General features: G+C 39.2%; 2 protein-coding genes across 2 annotated transcripts in view; both read right to left on the reverse strand.

Moving 5' to 3' along the window:
* LOC120957536 (zwei Ig domain protein zig-8-like) overlaps positions 1 to 22,298 on the reverse strand; it is a 316,504-nt gene that overhangs the window by 279,673 nt on the left and 14,533 nt on the right. The gene's annotated exons all lie outside the window — the stretch shown is intronic.
* The window catches only part of LOC120957534 (zwei Ig domain protein zig-8-like), a 43,484-nt gene that overhangs the window by 6,622 nt on the left and 14,564 nt on the right, over positions 1 to 22,298 (reverse strand). Inside the window, exon 2 of the mRNA XM_049610620.1 lies at positions 11,706 to 11,774. Coding sequence (XP_049466577.1) covers positions 11,706 to 11,772 — 67 coding nt within the window. The 5' untranslated portion in view covers positions 11,773 to 11,774. The remainder of the gene's footprint in view (positions 1 to 11,705; positions 11,775 to 22,298) is intronic.

Below are 22,298 nucleotides of genomic sequence, written 5' to 3' on the forward strand. Positions count from 1 at the left end.
TGTCGTTGATTTCCGTGCGCTAAATATTATCACTAAACCATTCATATATCCGATTCCTAGAATTGATGATATAATGGACAATATTGGTAACAGCAAAATATTTTCAACAATTGACTTAAAGTCAGGGTTTTTTCAAATACCTATAGCGCCAAAAGATGCTGAAAAAACCGCCTTTTCAACATCTAAGGGGCATTATGAATTCTTAAGGATGCCAATGGGGCTCAAAAATAGCCCGGCTACGTTTCAAAAACTTATGAACACGGTGCTCTACACAATTCAACCCATTAAAGCCTTTGTCTATTTAGATGACATCGTTGTATTTGGGGATACAGTAGAGGAGCATAACAATACTTTAACTAAAGTATTAGAAGCATTGAAATGCCATAATTTAAAAATTGAACCGGTAAAATGTAAACTGCTTCACACAGAGATTACTTATTTAGGTCACACAATCAATGAAAAAGGCATCAAACCAACACAATTAAATGTAAAGGCAATTTTAAATATGCAAACGCCAAAAAATCTTAAAGAAGTACGTTCATTTTTAGGAACTATTAATTTTTATGGAAAATTCATCCCGAACGTCTCTGATATACGTAAACCATTACATGAATTATTGAAGAAAAATGTGAAATTTATATGGAACGAAAGATGTGATGAGGCATTTACAAAATTAAAAAGTTTGCTTATTTCTGAGCCTTTGTTAGTACGTCCTGATTTTGGAGATGTTTTTGTTATAACTACTGATGCCAGCGATTATGCTCTAGGAGCAGTATTAACAAATGAAAAAACAATAGAACGCCCAATTGCATATGCCAGTCGTACTCTGGTAGGAGCAGAAAAGCGGTATCACCCGATTGAAAAGGAGCTTCTAGCTATTGTTTGGGCAGTTGACCATTTTAAACATTATATTTATGGTCAAAAATTTATTATTTATTCCGACCACAGGCCATTAGTATCCATTTGGCGTCTCAAGGAAAATTCTCCAGTTTTGTCTAGACTGAGATTGAGACTGCAAGGGTTGGAGTGTGAAATTCGGTATAAGAAAGGTAAAGAGAATATAGTTGCCGATTTCCTATCACGGCTTCCCGAGGTTAAAGAGAACGAACATGATGAGGAAGTAAATAATACAGTTGCAGTGGTAACACGCGGGCAAACGAAAAAAAAAGTAGTTCTCGAACTTAACAATGATAACGGGGAAGAGAGAATAGAAGCAAGTAAGAGTACTACTTTACAAGATGATCACTGGGAAAACTTAATGAAAATTGATTTGGAAAAGGAAACAAGCGAAAAAGAAGCTAAGAGAAAAGAGTAATTAGAAAAAGTTAAACAAACTGTCGTAACCAAATTCCAGAACTACAACCCATTTTCTGATAAGATTGAAATTGAGAGAAGCGAAATAAATACTGTGCTTCATGAATTTCATGATGCCCCATTGGGAGGACATGTGGGAGTGAGACGGATGAAGAAGAGGATCAAGGAGTTGTTTTTCTGGAAGGGAATGGACAGAGACATTGAGGGACACGTTAAAGGTTGCAAGTCGTGTCAATTGAATAAAATTGGCCGGTTCAATAAAATTCCCATGCAGATAACAACAACGTCAAAACAGGCATTTGAAAAAATGTTCATGGATATTGTTGTTCTGCCGGAATCAGAGAGAGGGAACAAGTATGGATTAGTCATTCAAGACGATCTTAGTAGATATTTAATAGTAACAGCCCTGGAAAACCAAGAAGCAACAACGGTGGCCAAAGCGTTTGTTGAGGAGGTTATTTGCCGTTATGGAGCTCCAGTAGAGATAGTAACGGACCAAGGCACAAATTTCATGAGTCAGATTATGAAAGAAACATGCAAGATCTTAAAAATAAAAAAAATAAATACATCAGCATACCACCCACAGGCAAATTTAGTAGAAAGGGCCAACAGGGAACTCAAAATATATTTGAGACAATTTGTGGGCAAAAATTATCAACAGTGGGACAGTGTGTTGCCATATTTTGCAATGGAATACAACACAAGTATAAATTCGTCTACGGGATTTACTCCTTATGAATTAGTATTCGGGAGAAAAGCTAGACTTCCAACTTCAATTTATAAAGAAAAGAATAGGAAAAAATTATATAGTGATTTTTGCGAAGAGCTTATTACAAAACTAACAGAGATTCATTCAATAGCAAGAAATAATTTGATAAATTCAAAAGAGAAACGCAAGGAGAAATATGATAGGAATGCGATTGATTGGCAACCCATGTGGGGAGAAATGGTATTAGTTAGGAATAATCAGACGGGGGTTGGACAAAAATTGCAGGGTATCTGGAAAGGGCCTTATGAAGTGGTAGGAATACCGAGCGAGCAAACTTGCGAAATAAGGAACGGAAGAAAAATAGAAAAGGTTCATAATAATAGGTTAAAAAAGTTTAACGAGTAACATAAGGCATTCAAAAAAAAAAAAAATAATAATAATAACCTAGGTTAAGTTAGTCTAACAAACAACAAGTAGATTTGTAAATAGATATATATGAACACCTTATAATTAGCAAAATTTTCAATCGTAGTATCATAAATTCGCGAATAAGTTTAGTTATAGAGTTTTCATATATATCTATACAGAGAGATTTTTGTAAATAGAAATAAGGATTTAAAAAAAAAAAAAAAAAAAAAAAAAAAAAAAAAAAAAAAAAAAAAAAAAGATAAAGGCGACTATAGCTAACATTCCCGTGAGCAATCGATACACATTCCCTAGCGATACACTATAAGCGCAAACACATATCAACACTGAAGGCACCAACGAAAAGCACACGACATTAAAGGCATGTTAAAACAACACCTAAACAAAACAAGGCACGCGAAATGAAAGGTTGAGCTGGCGAGGTTGAGCGGATGAGGTTGAATGATTGATAGAAACCGAATTGCTCCCCCAGCGTTTGTTATAAGCGATAAGTCCCCAAGCCAGAACAGAACATCTGAAATACGAAATAGGTCAAATTAGTAAAATTTAGGGTACGATAATATTACATTCAAACCCCAAACGACACTATTTACGTATATTGCGAGTACGAGCAACTTCAGATGATTAATAGCGAGACTGCACCACGAGGGTCGTTCAGGCGGAAATGATGCGAAAACCAGAGATATCAATTGATAAGGCGATATCGATTTGCATGAAAAAAACGGCACTATAAAAAATTTTCTTGCAGCACTTTCGTTAAAAAAAAAAAAAGTGTAATGATATGTAGCGACCTTAGCCGCAACAAGTTCTCTACACAACCGGCTACGTGTAGATGGAGCTGAAGGCGGCATCGGCGGCATGTTCGGGCGGCTGACACTCAGCGAGAACATTTTATGAGAAGAGAGTGAGAAGCGATCGAGACGAGCGAAGCGATGGCGAAAAAAGGCCATTCTGGTGTCGGTGATCGCGGGATACGGTGTTAAGTAGCGGGATTATAAAAATAAATTAAATTAGTTATAGTCAAATAAATGAAAAGTTAGTTTTATTTAGTAGTTAGAAAATGTTTTTATCGGTCATTTAGTGCTAGTTGTTTCAACGGTAAGCCTCCTTGGGCACACAGCAAAAAAGCCAACACCAGCAAAGCCAATCAGAAGTGACAGCTCTGCTAGGCAGGTGTGAGATGTTATCACATGGGTAAAGATACATAAATCAACTGTCGCCACATAATCTTTCAGTGATGTTGGCGATTGTGATGTGATTGCGTTGAAGTGCAACTGGATGCGGTTGGTAGAGGAGGGCGGGTTAGTGTGAATGTTTAAATGTTAAACGAAACGCTACTGGCAGTCGTGTAGATGAGCTTTTGTAGACGTTTGATTTACAATCACAGTTCTTGGGAAAGTGCAGCGATGGCATCGGTACGATTGGTTCATTCCGAACATCAAACGAAATTATACTTAGAGTTACTGCAAAGCAGATTCAAATGATTAAGTGGGTAAAGTTTTAATAGCAATTTGTGAAGATTTGCGGTTGTTGTAGAAAAAGATACTTTGAAGTCAAAACTCAGGACAATCAGTGTGATACGCCACACCGTTTAAGCTTTCAGAAGAAAAGAGCTGATAAGATGCTTGAAAAGAATACATCTCCATTATCAAGTAAAAAAAGGACATTATCAAAGGCCTGAGGGCGTTTTGTTTTTACCTTGTTACAAACTCGTTTCGTCTATTTCATAATCCCAGCCCATTACGTTAATTCAATTCCGATGGACTGCCACAATTATCGGAATTTGGTTGTAAATTAGGCGAACGCTAAATGAACTCTAAATTGAATCCTTCCTGCAGGGCACCTACAATACCTAACGGTATAGTCCCCACCTGTGATGGTGCGGGAGAGAGGGCCATCGGAACGCCAAAATTTCCAAATTGATTGGTAACGATTATAAGCGTATAATTAAGCCCTTTTTGCCTGTGATTTGGCTGTGTATTTGTGTCCTGTGGCTAGGTACAAACGCTCACACAGGCACACAGACATATTTTCCTATCGATTATCATTTCCGGAAATAGCCGATTCCCATCTGGTTTTGTGGAATCGGTCAGAAACGAAAAACAGCCAATCCGGCTATCGCCACTCCATGCTGCTGAGAGGTGTAGAAAGTATGGTAGTGGGGATTGTTGATCTTAAATCTGGCACATCTCCCCAGTGGATATGCAGCTGGTACACGTAGAGACTGGACTTTTTTCAATGCACCGTGCACTTGTTTTGCCACGTTACTCGTGTTTGTGTGTGTGTATGTGTGTATGTGTGTGTGCATGTGTGTGAGTGTGTGTGTGTGTGTTTGTGTGTGTGTGTGTGTGTGTGTGTGTGTGTGTGTGTGTGTGTGTGTGTGTGTGTGTGTGTGTGTGTGTGTGTGTGTGTGTGTGTGTGTGTGTGTGTGTGTGTGTGTGTGTGTTTGTGTGTGTGTGTGTGTGTAGTAGAAAGTGAGTGTGCTTTTTAATGTGTATTTGCAAGTGCGCGGGTTTGTGTCTGAAAAACATAGCTTGCCATGATGTCATATTGCGTTGAAATTATTCTTATTATGTGTGTTATCATGTGAAACATTGTGCGTTTACACTTGGATAAAAACTAAAGTTTGCATCGACAGCAGCCCTTGTTCCTCGGACGAAAACGCAGGTGTGCTGTTTCATGAATGTGAATGCGACACCGGTGCGAAATGGACACACGCACAATAGCAATGAACTCGGCATTCTCTCACAGGTGTTTCTCCAGTGCACGCCATTGAAAGGCCTTCGTGCATCTCTGCGTTGCACGTTGTGTGCGAATGGTAAACTTTGTGCGTTCATTGAGCTGGCGCGCAATTGTTCTTTTCAATGGGCGTTTTGTTTCATGAGCGCGGCAGTATTCTGTTCTCGATTTTGAAGGGAAGACGCTTACTCGCGTACTCGTTGATAGTTTTTATCCATGCGATGTTTTCGCTGCTCGACAACGATGTAATTCATCGCGTATAGAAGTAGAACGCAGGCAGAGCACGGGATCAGCCGTGTCCAAGTTTTTAACCAGCGCGTTCTTGACGGTCCAAGCAAGCAATGTTAGTAACAATGGGTCGAGGTAAACGTTGTACCGATTATCAGCGCCATATGTAAAAGCGAATGGCTGCTGCTGGCATTAAGCGCAAAAGGATCGAGTTCGTAATGGAACGATCGCGCACTTTTGTGGCAAACGCGCTTCGGACAACCGAAACGTGCTTAGACAACTGAAACGCGCTTGGACAACCGAAACGCGCAAGTCAACCGGACGTCCTCAGAAGACCACGGCGAAAGAAGACCGTAACATTGTTAATATATCGAAAACACACTGATCGCGAGGGCGGTGGTCCTGCTTATCACACCAAAAACCTAACCCAAAACACAAAAAAGCTACTTACAAATCTATCCGAAACGACCTACTTGTGAAACAAACACACACATCAATACACATTCAAACATACATACACACACACACATGCACACACACATACACACACACACATACACACACATACACACACACACAAACACAAACACATACAAACCACACATAAACTTGGCCCAACGGGTGCACGGTGCGTTAAAAACCCAATGCCCTATCTTTCTGTCCGATACTGTATCATGCAGCTGTGACACATAGCAATCGATTGTTGGGTGGATTTATTTATGCGGTTTGTGTGATGATTATGGTTAAAGGGAAAACAGAACAAGTCGTATATTGGGGTGGATCGATGTTTGCGAAATGCGACGTGCGGCTATTCTCAGTAGGTAACATACATTTAAATGAAATTCAGACTCAACTGCAGGGTTGATGAAATTTTTGGGTTTTTTAATTGAAACTAATGAAAGGTTACACGATTAAACAAGAGCTGCGGTTGGAATTCCGACATAGTATCAGAGGTCCTTATCATTTTCTTGCCATTCAAATGCAGACATAAATAGTGAAAAATGCTTAGAATTATATGAGATTGCTATAAGTAATGAAATTTTAAAATAGATTGCTTACATTCAGGCTCATAACTCCGCCCAAATTACTGATTCGAATAAAAATAAAACACATCATTTAAGTTTGTAAGTTGGCTTTGAAAGCTTCCTTATCTTCTTGGTTAGAATTTTGCCGTGTTTACAGATTGCAAATGTGAAACAGATGTCGTACAGTTATGCCATTGTGCTGGCATGCACACCGAACCATTGTTCAACCAAACCGACCCCAATATGAGGTACAAAACCCAAGATTAATATTCATACATCTCCAGTTCAACAAAAAGGGTTCTCTCATACTGATTCTATTGTTGGGAAGCTTTCCGGCACATTCACGCGAAGCATCTTGCACTGCCGTGCATGCTTACGAGCCATTAAAAGCTGCCCTCTACCTCTACTGGAACTGTTGAGATTTATCATAAACAGGCCCTTCTTGCCGCACTTGAACACGAACAAAGCAGATAACAGATAAAAGGATTACAATTGGGACTCCATAAAGTACTGTCTCGACCTTAAATATCCTCCTTCGAACCCGTAAAGGCCTGTTATTCTGGCTTTCCGGCAAAAGGGACTCCGGTTCCGGTTAGCGTGTCGGTATTCCATCTCCGGTGATCCTTTCTGCTTGGTGGATTCTTTCTTTTTTTCGTTGCTTTGACTTCCTACACTCGCGTAATCTTACCGCAATATTTCGAGCGTGGGTCCACCAAACCAAAAACCCACGGTGCATCCCGCATTAGACTCCGGAAAGGTCACTGCGAGGCGAAATATGTACGCACCAACCTTCCTAGAGCGAATCCGTTTTGCTGTATTAAAAGGGTCACAATTTTTTAGATTTTCTGACTGGTGCCGAATTCATGAATATTCCTTGTGCCATTGTTGCCCTGGCGAGGGTTTTGTCTGTTCTCAAATACACCGAATCGGATATCTCTGCACAATGTTCGTTAAAAACAAGACAAATGGTTCCACGATCGAGTACTGCACCGATAAAAAGGGAAAAAATAAGTAAGCTTTCTTTTTTTGCTGTTTCTTATATCGTTCGGCATTTTCGCTTATACAGCATCTCGTTCGCATGCATTAAATGTGCGTGTAATGTGTTTTATCTCATTAATTCACAATTTATAGGCTCGACAACAATGGGATTTATCCGCTAGCATGAACCCCGAGTTACTCTTTTTAATTTAATTGGAAAGGATGAGATACAACCATTTAGAATAATCTGTCCATAATTTCAACACATCCCAATGCTATTGCAGAAACTGCAAGAATAAACTACCTTAAACATTAAATTACACACAAGCATGCTCTCTTTTGGTTACTTTAAACATAGAAACAATATAACACGGAAATTAATCGAAACTTTTCATCTGTTCCATCATTGTATCCGACAACAATATCACACACCTCACGCACGTGTCCTTGAGGGCGTGTTTGTGAAATATCAATTTTAACACAATCGTAAACACTTTGAAAAAACGGCACAAAAATCGGAACGATGCAGAGAACAAAACAGAACCGCCCAATTCTTCACACAATGCACAACATGCTCTTGTTCTCCCAAACGTGCTACAATGAAGTAAGTGAATGTTCGCGGGCCTGAGCTTTGCTTCCTGCTACAGGCATCAACTCTAGACTTAAGCGGAAGCGAAATGAACCATTATTATTTAAATTGCATCATTCCTGCTTGCTGCGTGTGTTCGACGATTGATATGATGGGCGTTCGCGGATGTGAATGTGTGTCGTTGGAAAGCGAAACGAGTCAATCGCCTGGTGCGAATTACTCTGTCCTCCTGTCCTTCACTCCCTCTGTACACGAATTGCTGTTGCCAAAAAATGCAAATCCATTCCGGCACAAACGGGACCAGCCAGTCTGGGCTGTCGTTAAGCGTAAATGGCTATTAATAAATCATTCCGAGGCGTTTCGCACGGAATGATAACGTCTTTTTTTATTTTTGCTTGCGTGTGTGAGAATTTTCGCCTGATCGCTTCATGTAGTCGTTTGGGTAATTTTAAGCTTTCACTTTGCGTTTATGTTTTGTCTCCTTTTGCTTTTGCCGCCTGCGATGTGGATGTGGAACAAACAGAAATAAAGTAATCCCCGAGCTCAGCGTAAAACCACCGTTCTGCTCGAGCGCTTCAAGACATTTGATGATGTTTTGACGTGTTTTCAATTTGTTTTTATGCTGCTTTTTGCGTTCATTTAACTTCCTCCAAAACTTGGACACATTTAGTTAAATGGAAAAATAATTTCAGTTTGTGCAAAACGCAGATTTCAGTGAACGTTGAACAATCTTGTCCCGCCTTCTTGTGCACGAGCAGAGTGGGCAGAAAAACGGAGCTTCAACACACACACACAAAATCACTCAACACTCGTCCACGCTAACGGTTAGCAGTAAAACCCTTACCGTAGTGCTGCTGTTATGTGTGCATGTTTGCGATCAAATTCAATTTTGACGCCAGGCAGGCCGGATGGAACACGCAAGCCTGTTCTGGTGGCCGCCGGCACCGGCATGATGGGATTTCGCTGGCCGATGTGATATTCTGACAGCGGCAAACGCATGACATGTGAGCGATCGAGGATAGTAAGGCAAGGGTAAGGAAGTTTTTGTGCGTGTTTGTGCAAATACCTTTTTCCTTGCTGTATCAGAACGAGAATAAAAGGAAAATATGCTTCGGAATTTGTAAAAGGTACATGGAAGCCAGATGCTTGGATGGAACACTCTGAAATCTAGTATTTGTGATTCTTCATGAAAGGGTTTCTTCATTCCTGATAAATGATGACATTGTTTTAATACGTTCTAACACGTAACAAATGATAAACAACCAAACCAGTTTTAATAATTTGTTGTTTACTATGTTTTATCGTCATATTTTATCCATTGAATAAGAGTATTCGCTTTCATCCCGCTTGACATACTAAGCTTTCATCAAATAATCGATACCGTACCGAGAAACCCTGCACTGCTGAAACAAACGACACTGTTCTATAACATTTCTTCCGGCTAAATCTCAACGAGAATCAAGAAAAACGACATGACGAAAAGCGGACTGAGCCGTTCTTGTGCTAGATGCTCCTCTCAGAACATCAAAATCTGATTCCAACTATCGGGCGTTATCACTTCCTGTCAGTTCTGTGCATGCTAGTAGAAACTGCACAAAAAAGCTCGGTCCTTCAATATGATAGCCATTTACCATTCTAGCTCTCGGCATGGAGCTTCTGCTTGTGTGTTTAAGGGATTCATTTCCCAAACTCTCTCGAAGGCTAGTTGATGTATGAGGAAGGGGTTTCGTGAAATTTTGTTCATTTGTTCCTCCATTGTTTGAAATGATCGATGCGAAGAGGTATATCTGGACGAATGTTCAGTTTTAGTTTATTTGTTTCGGTAAAAATTTCCGTTGAGTTCCATTTTTTTAGCATTCTATTGTAAATATAGTCTATAGTAAAAGTCTTTTGAAATCCTTCGGGTTTTAAAGATCGAAATATGAATGCATAAAAAGCCAACAGCAAATGCTACAATGGCGATGGCACAATATGATAACTAACAATATATCATTAAACACATTCGAAAGTTCCTTACATTGACTGACTCTGATGCAAAGCAAACAAGGGTCCTGCGAGACAGGAACGGAACTCAATTTATATAATTATACTTCTTGTTATCTGCATATTACCTTCCAACGATCCATGCATTCTTAGTTTTTTCTCTCGGTCACTTTGGGTAATTATACTTGCAGACTTGGAAAATGAATAATTCCACAACACAAATAAAATGTATTCCAATCTCCCCAGACAACGGCTCACACCGGCACGTTAAGCAATGAAAAATCAGCGCTTCTTGCAGCACTTCAACTGATGAATAAATGTCCCTAAAGGCGAGACACTAAGCCAAATACAAAACATTACAAACGAACTCACATACCAACTCACAATAGCACAGCTAACCTTACTTAAATAAAAAAGAAAAAGACTTAAGCAAAAAAAGGCTCAAGTTTTTCAGCAGTAGACAGAAAAGGTCGGGTTTTCGGGTCGTTCCCCCACTCGGTTGACATGGCCTGATGGTAGCGAGCAGATTACAGTATTGTTTCATGCCTCATTTCAATGCTTTGCTTATGCAATGGATCATATCCTCCGCGTTTGTTTGCCATTTTCCATTTGCCTTGATGATACATTCCGCGTCCTAAAGCGTGTACACGAGCAAACACAAGGCTATTTCTGCGTTGTTTCGATTTAAATTGTACAAAGATATGCCAATGATATGCTCCAAACGAGTCCTTGGGTGGGTTTATGAATGTGTGTTTGCCTTGTGTATTTTTTTGTTCGCGGTTGCTTCATTTCAATAGCTCGGGGGAAAGCGAATGCATCATCAGCCCAGTGTGGTTCCGAAACAGTGCCGGGAGCCGGTCACACCGACCGAAGCTAATCAGAGCTTGAAGGAAATGAAGGAAAATCAGAGCTAATAAATCAAACTGCGGCACATTCGGGTTGGGAAAGATCGACTGTGCCGTCCACATGCTCTCTAAGGATGGGATGGTGAAACAAAACGGTTGGAGAGAACAAAATACAAAGCAGACTCTATTTAACAGTTTTTTTGTTTCTTTGGTATGTTTTATGTGTTGTCGAATGTGTATTGAGCTTTTAGAAATACTTGTCTCATTGTGCGCGTATGAATGTGTGGTAAAAAAAGCCAATATAATGATGACTCATTATTGTTCTTTAATAAACCTTTACATGTATGATTCATCATAGCCTATTGATGGTTTTGTTCAACAAATATTTCACTTACACAAAAACACAAACAAACAAACTGGACACTATCCATCTTATTGAACTAACATGTAAGGTGAATTGGATAACTTCTTCCATCACAGAGAAGTAAAAAGGGTAAATTATAATATTTTCTGCACAAAAGCGCTACAGTTGCCACCTAAACAGCATACCACAAGTATTAGTAAATTTACAATAATTCATAAACAAAGTTTAAAAAAGAATGGAATGCACCATACACAATTATCTGGATAATTCAGAGTGCTAAAGCCAATGACAGAAACACAGAAGTTGACGAACAAATTCTTCATATTCCATATTATTTGTTCCATGTTTTTAATGCATCGAAATATTTTATTGTTTGTTTGTAATATATTTACCTACGAATTTATGAACTGAAATCTAACGTTTAATATCCCTTTCACACAAACACTTTAAATTTCAATTGAATAAAGTATAAGGTTCATATATTGTTACTGTTTGTTTCACTTACCGTGGTTTAAATGTACGATGAAAAGGAAAATTATATTTATTCCATACTGAGAGCGCAGTGTGGCCATTACTGAAAAAAAGATAACGGACAATTTAGTTTGTTTGTTTGTTTTAAACAGCTTTTTTGCTTAATTGACCGATGAATGATTAATACCAAAACAATCCACAACACCAGCAAGCAACAATTCTTCAAATTGGATACGTTTAATAATAAAACAGAACAAACGACTAAGGCATGCGCCTTAGCCCTTAGCCATACCTTTCCCATAAGCAAACGTATGAAAATAGGTTGAAAACTACACTGAATGACAGCACATGTCTCCATCACCTCTGTAAAAACCTTTCCATCGAGGCGCAACATTTGAATGATTTATTGCATCAGCATATCCAACGGATGGCACGTTGAATACAACACCAAGCATCCTCTCTTCCTTGCAGTATACACATTTCGCTGATTGTGCATCTGGCTAATGTCACACGCACCTCGTGCAGCAGTGTGCAGCAAACGCCCTCAGCAACTGTCAAGAGTGAAACAGCCACCAGGCGTCTCCATGTTTCGCGAGGGGAAATAAAATATCATGCATCATGCACGCACGGGGTCGTTGTGAACACTGTACCGTGGTGAGATCTGGCAAAAAAATCCATCCTAACTAGGTGATCATTTATGGTGAGCGTACCTTGTGAACTCAACATAACAGCTGCCAGCCCTTGCACCGTTTCCGTAAGCGATATCGTGATAGGCTATATTAAAATTATTACATTTACCCGATGCGTCGGCTATCGCGGTGCTAGGTACACTGTGTTAGTGTAAAATCAAGCTACCACGGTAGATTTTTTGTTTTTTTTCAATCTACTGCTAGTTTAGGAGCTGTAGGTCATCTGGTGCATGCTAGGGGTCGTTTGGTAGATATCCATTAACTTTGGAGGCTTCGGCGGTTTGCGATCCGATGGAACCTGTCGTTTTTCATCGAATTTTACATTCACTGTGGAAACTCATTAGTGGTTAAAGGTTGACCTACATCCTTCACAGGTTCCTACATCCTCTCCTGCACATACAAACACGTTTGAACTCACGCTAAGGGCCACCGTTTGGAACCACAAATTTTCCCATCGCAGCAGCACTCGCGTGGGACCTTTGGCACATTTTACCAGGCCACGGTAGGTGCATCTCCCTACAGCAAATGGGAAAGATTTTTTCGTCGAACGTACTTTCAACCACCAATGTCAGTCATGCAGCCATAAAAGCATGACAGCAATTAGGCCATCTTTCTCTATTTCAGGAAGACCCTTGATGAAATGTGGACGCTATTTACAGAGGTCATTAATCGTCTTAGTTTACCTCGCATGGTTTATTGAATTTGTGATTTGAATTTCTAAATCTCCAAGAAGAAAAATTACAGACATCGGCACAGTAAAATAAAATATTAATTATTAAATTTATTTCTTGTTTTTGACTGAAAAATATTACTTTACGTTTTAAACGGCAGCAGACATCAAGCATGAAACCCAAAACAAAAATTTAATGTTCATCAGAGTTGGACTTATTTCACTGGTAAATAAAATGCTCCAAAATACTCAATTCAGTTTCATGCCAAAGACAAACATTTTGAAAAATTCTACAAAAAATGCTTTTACTCAGCCGAATTCTTCTTCTTCTTCTTTGGCTCAACAACCGATGTCGGTCAAGGCCTGCCTGTACCCACTTGTGGGCTTGGCTTTCAGTGACTAATTGATTTCCCCCATAGCAGGATAGTCAGTCCTACGTATGGCGACACGGTCTATTATTACTACGAGACCGGCCAAAGACTCAGCCGCATTACCCTGAATAATTGATTTGAGTATGGGGACACGTTGACAAAGTGGCTCCAAATTGAATGGAGCCTTCTGCATAAATTTACCACTTTCATTCACTCGTTCTTTCTTCTTGTTGTGGGTCATAGCAAGTTTTCTGCCATACATATCAAGTTTCGTGTATAACGTATGAGAGTTTGCTGACTTTGGTTTTGTTAGTTTTTTTGCTAAATTTTATTCGGGAGAATAACTATTAGCATGATCTTCTTTGAACATCGTTTTTGTTGCCCCATCTGCTGCTGTTTCAAGTTATTCTTGAGTTTGACTGGATTTATAGAAGCTGATAGATGAAAGATTCCTTTGATCTGCTCTTAAATATCGAAGCGAAGAAAAAAGGGGTGCTACCACCGGTTCACTTGTTATTCTTCTACTTTCAGCATTCTAACGTGCATTTTTTTCTGGTTCGTTTGTATTCGGTGTTTGGTGCTATCCCATAAGCAACGGTTTGCTTGAACGAGTAGAGAGAAGCAACGGAAAAAAAGCTTGTGCTTCATTGTGTTCGTTCGCCTGTTTGCTGCTGATGCAGGATCAAATGGAAGGATGATTATCTTAGTCAGATGCACAGCACAATATGCTCTCGTCAAGAATCTCTGCCGCACCGGTATGGACTGCCTCCGGGCCGAAAGCCAAGCCATCGCTTATGCACAGCACGCACCGATCAAAGGGGAGTAGAAGCACTTTTTTGTTTTGTGAAATGTGTTGGAAGTTAAGCTGTTAATTGAATTAAAGCAAGCGCAAGCATAACTGGCATACACTATTCGGGCAGCATTGTTGATCGTATGCTTATTGCAGCCATGCATATACAAAGGGATGCGTGCCATCATCTGTGTTTAAATATTTACTTCCACAGATAACCAAATACTGCTTTCAAGCAATTTCATTTCAGCAAGGTTGTCACGCAAGTATGCTGCTCAAGTTGAGAAAAATTGCAGAGGAAAGCGATGGGGATGATTCGTAAACTACCAGGGCAGAATCAAGTGGAATGTGACGATGGAATGTTAATTAGTAATGCCGTATCACTAACATTAACTAAGTTCTCTCCACGCTGTTTCATTGCGTTCGGTTCGCTTGCCATGAATATTTTAAGCATGTTGATAAGGTACGGTACTATATGTCTGCCATCTACCAACGCAAAAGTGTCATCTGGTTGAAGCTTTATCTTCCAACTTGTTGGGTATAGTAGGATACGAAAATGTACCAAGAATGTTAAAATTGATGTTTGCCAACACCTGCTAAACCTTCGTCTGGTGAATTTGATAATGAGACAAGTAACAGGAACACTTACGAATAGTTTGCCTGTACAATGTGTTTTTTTTGAGACAGTTTTTCCTTGATGTACTTTATTACACCTTGACATTTCTTGATTTCCAAGAAAGAAAAAAAATGTCACAATAGAAATACTTTGAAAAAAGTAATTCCTTGTTGATCTTGCCACTGAATTCACCGTAGGAACGAGTCTATTCTCTTACTGGTTTCACGTAAATGACAGAATCTTTCCTTTTCGTTTTGGATCAGGACTTCAGCTTTGGATAGCCAAATATAGTACCGAATCAAGGCTGAAAGTCCAATCATTTCAATACGCCTGACCTACCAATTTGGTGTTCATGCAGTTTGAATCGCAATGTACCTTCCAGGAAGCGTTGGTCTTCCAAATAATACTTGAGGATTTCACATGACTGTTAATAATTTGGTTTTTTGTTGTAACGAAAGGTATTATTCCTTTTTGTTGCAGGCTACAGGGAATTTGGCTGGAAAGAATAACTTGAGTAGCTATAGTAGAGTTTTGCAGACTACGTTTATGTATCACGCTCAGCTTTAGAGCATTACCTAGTCCAAAACCTTCGTTGTCGCTTCCAGAGTAGATATATGGCTTCATAATCTGCGCACCATTGTACCTACGTTTGCTGACGGGTAGTGATGTTTACGTGTATTGTTACATAAAAGCTAATACATGAATGGGATTAAATTTTATTGTTAGCTCTGATCTGACGAATAGTTTTTGGAATTTATCCACAATATCCAATATCCAACAAAATAACTGCCATTATACCATTGCTCGATCCTGTCAACGCCATGCATACAGCGGCATGATAAGGTAGCCTATAATATCTTTCTTCAAAGATCAAAGAATCATTTTCACTTACATATATTTCGTATAATTTTTTTATCAGCACTATTATTCCTACAAACTATTGACATCTCCTCCTGTTAACAGAATCTGAGAATGTAGCCATAATGCAACTGAAAAAGCTAAGAAGGAATGATTTTTCGTACAATGCTCAAAGGTAAACATTATTCACGCGTAACTCTTTTTTTGATTTAGTACTTTTGCTACTTGTAAAGGTTATACGAACTATAGATAGCATGATCACAAGATAACAAAATTGGAATTTTATTCGGAATGAAAAAAAAGTTCCAACAAACTGAAAAGAACAACGTATCATCCCCAAAATCAAATTTCCACAGAATGCTTCAACTGTAATCCGATAATGGCACACCTTCCAAGATACAGATTATCTCGTCTCGAATATTGAATTAACTGTTTCCAAATCTTCCTCCCTCGGTGATGATGACATGAAAATCCCCCAGATGACACAGTTCAATCGAAACGGAACATATCAAACAAAACGGCATTGGATACATCGGTCGAATATTGACACTTGAAATGTAGCTTAGATAAATTGAATCCTTTACTTTGTGTTTGAGATTGACGGAATTTAGCAGACTCCTCCTACAGCGATTGCCTTCGCTGCGTATTGGAATGACTGAAGGTGTTTGTCTGAATGTTGCAAATACAAGAGTTTTGTAGTCAATTTTCCCCATGAATAAAAGGCAATCGTAGGTGTTTTGAAGACAAGAATTTGAATCGCAATGCTGAGAGGTGTCAAAGGAGGTTTGCAATCGTCGCTATTTCAAGCTTACACTTTCTTCAAAGTATTGTACGTTAAGCGTTGTATTTCCCTTGAACATATCACCTCAAAGACCCAATCATGACGCTCGAAACTCGCAATCTCCTTGTCGGAACCTACAGATATACTCGATAAGTCCGAGGATTGGATCGCGAAGAGCTGAGAACAGACGATGTTCAATCATGCAAAATCACATTTTATCCACCAGCAGCACAAATCACATTTTACCCACCGGCAGCACAAAACCCTTTTCACTCGGTGTGATACTAACCAGTGCGTGATCATAAATTTAACCACCACTGCGAGCGCACTTAGATAAATGACCTCCGACAGCAGCGCAAGATGGCACCATAAACCACCCGCCGATAGGATCCAATCGTTCCGCGATGATAATGTATCGCGTACGGGTGAGGGTCACTGTCAAATCGCTTTACTCGCTTCACACAGCATCCAACGATCGAATGACCGTCCGCGGGAAACGCTGCCGTTGTAAGAACTCGTTGACCTTTTCTCCCAATATTCTCGAACATGATTAATGTACCTTTGGAAATTACAAAATTATGTGCCGGCCGACGCTACTTTATCACCAACAATATTGATCAACGTAATGGTGCACGACAGGAAACGCCGTCACCATGAAAGTTGAGCTTGAAGTGAGTGATTACGAATGAAAAGAACGAACGAACGAGCAAAGCAAACAGAGGGAAGAAAAACGTTCCAGCAGCGTCAGCCGTAAATGCAAAGAATACTTGGAAGTTTGTTTGCTATGTTTCAGTGATGGTGAAAATCTATCGCAAAGAATAATACGTTCAAAGCCGTTTCAAGTCGCCGCCATTGCAATGATGGTATTTCTCTTCAAGAAATTGCTCGCATCGTTGGCTTTTTGAAAGAGAAACACACATAAAAACAAACCACCAAGGAGAAAACACACTGTCTGATAAGTTTTCCGACCGATAAAAGGGTTGCTGCTCGAGTATTGGGTTTCTTTGACCAATCTGATCACTCCACTTAAGTTTCAAGTTGAGCTTAAAGTTGGCTTATAGATGAGTTTTTTAGTGTTTACGCAAGAGACTTGAAGATGGATTTTTTAAGGTAATACAGGGTTTCACACGATTTATTGGTTGATTTCCATCAACTTTTGGGGGGTTCCCATTTTTTGGTGCGTTTCCACGATTTTTTGGTCGTTTCTCAGAATTTTTTGGTCCAATTATTGATATCCAAGTATTGATATCCAATCCGAAAATTCCAATAAATAATGGTAACTGACCAATAAATCGTGGGAAACCCTGTAATAGATTATCTGAAATTATATTTGTTAAACATTTTAAGTTAACATCTCCTCATAAAGCCGGAAAAAGATATTAAAAATGATGAAAGTAAAATCATTACCAGTTGAATATAATATATAAAATCAACTTTTCTCTGATGGAACTTCTTTTTTCGAAGATTATATAACAATCTAAACCTTTTTGCGTTTGAATTTCATGTATTTCCAAATATGATGCTTTTGATACAACCAAGCAATACATCAGACTCTTCATACTTATATTTATCTACATGAATATCAAACTTCCCATAAAACTTGCTTCTGTACCGAGTAGATCTTCCGTTTTACGGTAGCTCATAAAATCAAAGCTTATTGCAACAGAATTCATATTTCATGGTTCGCCTATTCAATAGCCTAACATTCGGTTTTCGGACCCTCGAACACAGTCGAACGTCTGGCTCGGACTTTCACTAAGCTAGGTCGTCCAGGGTGATATGAGAAAAAGAGGCTCAGAAATGAATTATCTTTTTTCAGTGAACAATTAATTTACTTTATGCGGTCATAAAACTGCATACAGTGCCACACACTTAACCGACCAATAAGTCGTTTAACCCGGTAACGTAATGTGTGAACTATCGGTCAGAAGGGAAAGCATGAGTTTGTGCTCGTGTATGGTTTGAGAACAGATTTTGGTGCGCACAAGAAAGAGCCAGCCGAAAATTATTCTTATTGGTTCATGATATCATTGAGCAGTACCTTCACATAAACAAGAGACGGTGTTTTTGGGAAGTAGCAACTTTTAACCCCTTTCCCGAGAATATTGTTCACCCACTTAGACCTTTTTTTCAACCGAATTCGATACTTTACTCACCCATTTGGCCTATATCATGCAAAAAGTATTGTAGCTGCCAGTATGAAAAAAAAATCCCGATAACACACACACACATACAAGAGCTTCTCATGCAAGATTCGCGCACAAAACGCGTCCATCATCTACGAGAGCAAGAGCACAAAACTACACACACTCCAGTCCTATGGTTGAGTCAGTTTGGAACTAGACGTTGGGAAGAAGCGATTCGGTTACAAATCAGCTTTAATGAGCTTTACCCAACACACGTTGCATAAATTATCATTCACGCAGCACACGCTCGTGGACATGCAGACCACTAACAAAAGCAGCAGGAAACGATAGAAACGAGAGACACCAACATTCCTAAGTGTGCTTCAACACTGTAAGAAAATTAAGCGCAATGCTTTCGAGTATAAGTATGTGTGTATTTTAGGATTTTGTCTAACACATATGAAATATTCATATCATGTCAGAATGGATGGAAATAATGCTCAATTTAGAAGTACGTTTGTCAGGCGTAGTTTTGCAGATGAAGATAGCAAATTAATGAAGCAAAAGCATTTCAAGGGAATGTCAGCAGACTTTCCGGATTCTTGATAATATAACTGCAAAGCTTTATCCTATTTATGATCAGTAATATCACGAAAACTTATTTTGAAAAAATCATCAATCAAATCATCATGAATCATGAATCAAATAAATAAATAGATAATATCCAATCGTAAATCAGTTGAATGATTTAGGATTCTAGGGATGTTATTGATGTAATAATGTTAACAGATTAAAATCAAACTATCCTTTTGAATTCCATAAACGATTGTGGCAATATTTTCTGAAAGGTCCTTTTACAGCTTGCGAGGGCAAACATGTGTGTAATCTTCGATGCCATTAATTAATTGAATCGTAACAGTTAAATTAAATTCATTTTGCAATTAAGTTGAACATATACAATGCTCATGTTAATGTAAGTACTTTTTGAATATCCATTCTGATCATCTCTGCACTATATTTTGTTGTGTGCTCGAAGTTCATTATGATACCACGCTTGTAACATTGTAAGAGAAATTAAGTACTTAATGCGATCGTTACAATAAAATTTCACGCACAGAGATAGAGCACATTGCTCGTTTTTGAACACAATATTCGAAGACATCCTCTCTTCTGTATTGCTAGATTTGGTTTGCGATAAGCCATTCCACATCTGCGACTTTCATTCAAATGCAATTCAAATTGATAGCTCACAGCTACATTAAAACCATTTGTGACTTCCGGGATATTCTAAACCTGATTGGATTCAATGAAAGCGAAACTACACACCACAAGCCATCAACTACTCCAATGATCATCATTTCCAGCAGTGGTAATATTGTTTAACGATAGCCAAAGGAGAACAGGCTGTTTGTTGATATTATGTCCGTTCGGCGCAAACCCCATCTAGACAGAAAACGACCGAAGGTTTTCATGCAAAATCTGAATCTTACTCTCTGTGTATCTCGATGCATTGGTTGCGCTTTGATTAGATACAAATGCCATAAATCTCTTTACAAAATGGTCGAGCTGGCATCAGCAACATGAGCACAGTTGATTGCAGCTGACATTGTTTGTAAGAGCTACACCATTGGCATTAGTCCAATCCTTAAAAACATTGCTGTTGTTGGGATCTGTTTTACACCATTGAAAGAAAGTTTAATGACACTTTACTACAAGTAAACAAACAATACTCTTGCAGTGTAGGAAACTTTTTATCAGCTGTTAAGCAAGGACATTTAGTGAGTGTTGTTTAAATAAATCACAAAAGCAATGAAGTGAGAGGATAATACAAATCAATAATCTACAATAATGCAGACTAGTCTATACCTTCTACGAAACTGTCCAACACTATTCCACTCATATCACTCCACACCGATGGACTGATGGTTTTTTTTTTATCCCAGGCTTTCCTTGCTACAAATCACAGCTAGCCTATGAAATCAAAAACCACTCAGATTGAAAATAAATCTAGTTCACATCAAAAAGCAGTTCCAAAAACTCTGTGCAAGTTCAACACGTCGGCAGGAATCGTTTCCACTTTGCACCCAGTGTTGTCTCTATTAAACAACAAATTCGAAATCACCAAATCACCAAATCCTCCCCGCTTTTCTTTTAGTTGCATGTTCAAATTGGTGTTTTCTATTTCCGTTTTTCCTAATTCTAAGAATATTTTCTTTGTCAAATTCCTTTTCTCACTCGTGTCGCCCTAAACCGTGCTTTAATTGGCTGACATTGTGCGGTATGTCGCTGTTACCCGACCAGCTCCGTCACCAATCTGTGGCCATTCATCTTTCTCAAGCAGCTTGGGGTGTAGGGCGATGAAGACCATGACGATGGATCGAGAGGCTGCTTCTATGTCTGTGGCTGTGTGTCATGATTAGCGTCATTTATGGCTGGTATAAGCTTCAAGGTTCCGCCCAAGACGCGACGTCTACTGCCTGTGGCTCCGAATAAAACTCCGTCTCAAGTTCCCATAGGGCCGTTAGTGGATCACAACATCCCAACCAAATATCAAAACATGAATTGAATAACTTTGCTCGGATCATGATACTGCTCTGTATCAATTTCATTCGTATGTTCCTTCTCGATAGAGACATTTGAGACCTTCACTGTTCACAGAAACCAGACACGTCAGTATCGAATATATTTCTAGATTTGGTTGTAACAATAAAAAGTCAGCAAACAGCTTCAACAAAGCTTGGAAAATCATTATCTTGCACGCAACACTTTCGGCTTCAGAAAAGTTTCTCTGAGTAAGCTGGCACAACATCTCAAAGAAATAAGGCATGACATCAGCCCAGCAGAACAGCCATGGTCGGTTACTTCGAGTGGATCGATTTTCTCTCGACTAAATGCAATACAATCGCATTGCGTGCTCCACTTCCAGATTCAACTAGTTCCTCTTCGTTTCACTTGACCTCTCTCTGCAACGAACAAGAGTCGTATATCAAGTGTTGAAAGTCGCAAGCACGGTGAGATTTACGGCATGCACCAGTAAACAGGCAAACGGGAAAAGGAAACAGTTGCGGTCCTCTTTCCAATTCCAATCGCTTCTCAGCACAGTTTAACCAAGCGGAGCTTCAACCATGCAGCACCACGGCGATCGGTGAACACGGTGAAATATTATCAATGCCGATAATATTTCTACCTTCCGAAGACGTTTAATATCCACAAGCAGCATGCTGTCTGCTGCATTTCTTGTTACTTCTAGCCACTTTGGGTCCATTCCAGTGGGCCTTGTAAATCTATACCCTGCGCAATCTGGAGCAGTTGGAGGAACGAAGAAGCGCAGTAAAACATCCCGGAGGTGCACAGATTGCTTTTTGCTGAAATATGGCCTCCAGTGTATGGGGTTGCGCCATTTTGTGAGCAGCAATTTCCTATGGTTGGAACGGTTTGCTATTTCAATACCAATGATTCTTTTCTTGAAATCACCTATGCTCGGTGCAAATCATGAACGGCTGTCAGCCAATTTATTATTTGAACGTTGAAGGCCTTTAGGGGCTTTATTATCTAGTGTCGTATTTCAGAAAAGTCAAGAACATTATTTCAAAACCATATACAAAGACTTCAACATGACATATGTCACATATTTGTCATTATGTACGAAAAATACAAACAAAACTAAGCAATTGAATATCTAGAGACTAGATCTGATTCATCCATTTCATCAACACTACAATCGCT

Source organism: Anopheles coluzzii, chromosome 3, assembly GCF_943734685.1.
Source record: "Anopheles coluzzii chromosome 3, AcolN3, whole genome shotgun sequence".
In the NCBI taxonomy this organism is placed as follows: Eukaryota; Metazoa; Arthropoda; class Insecta; order Diptera; family Culicidae; genus Anopheles; species Anopheles coluzzii.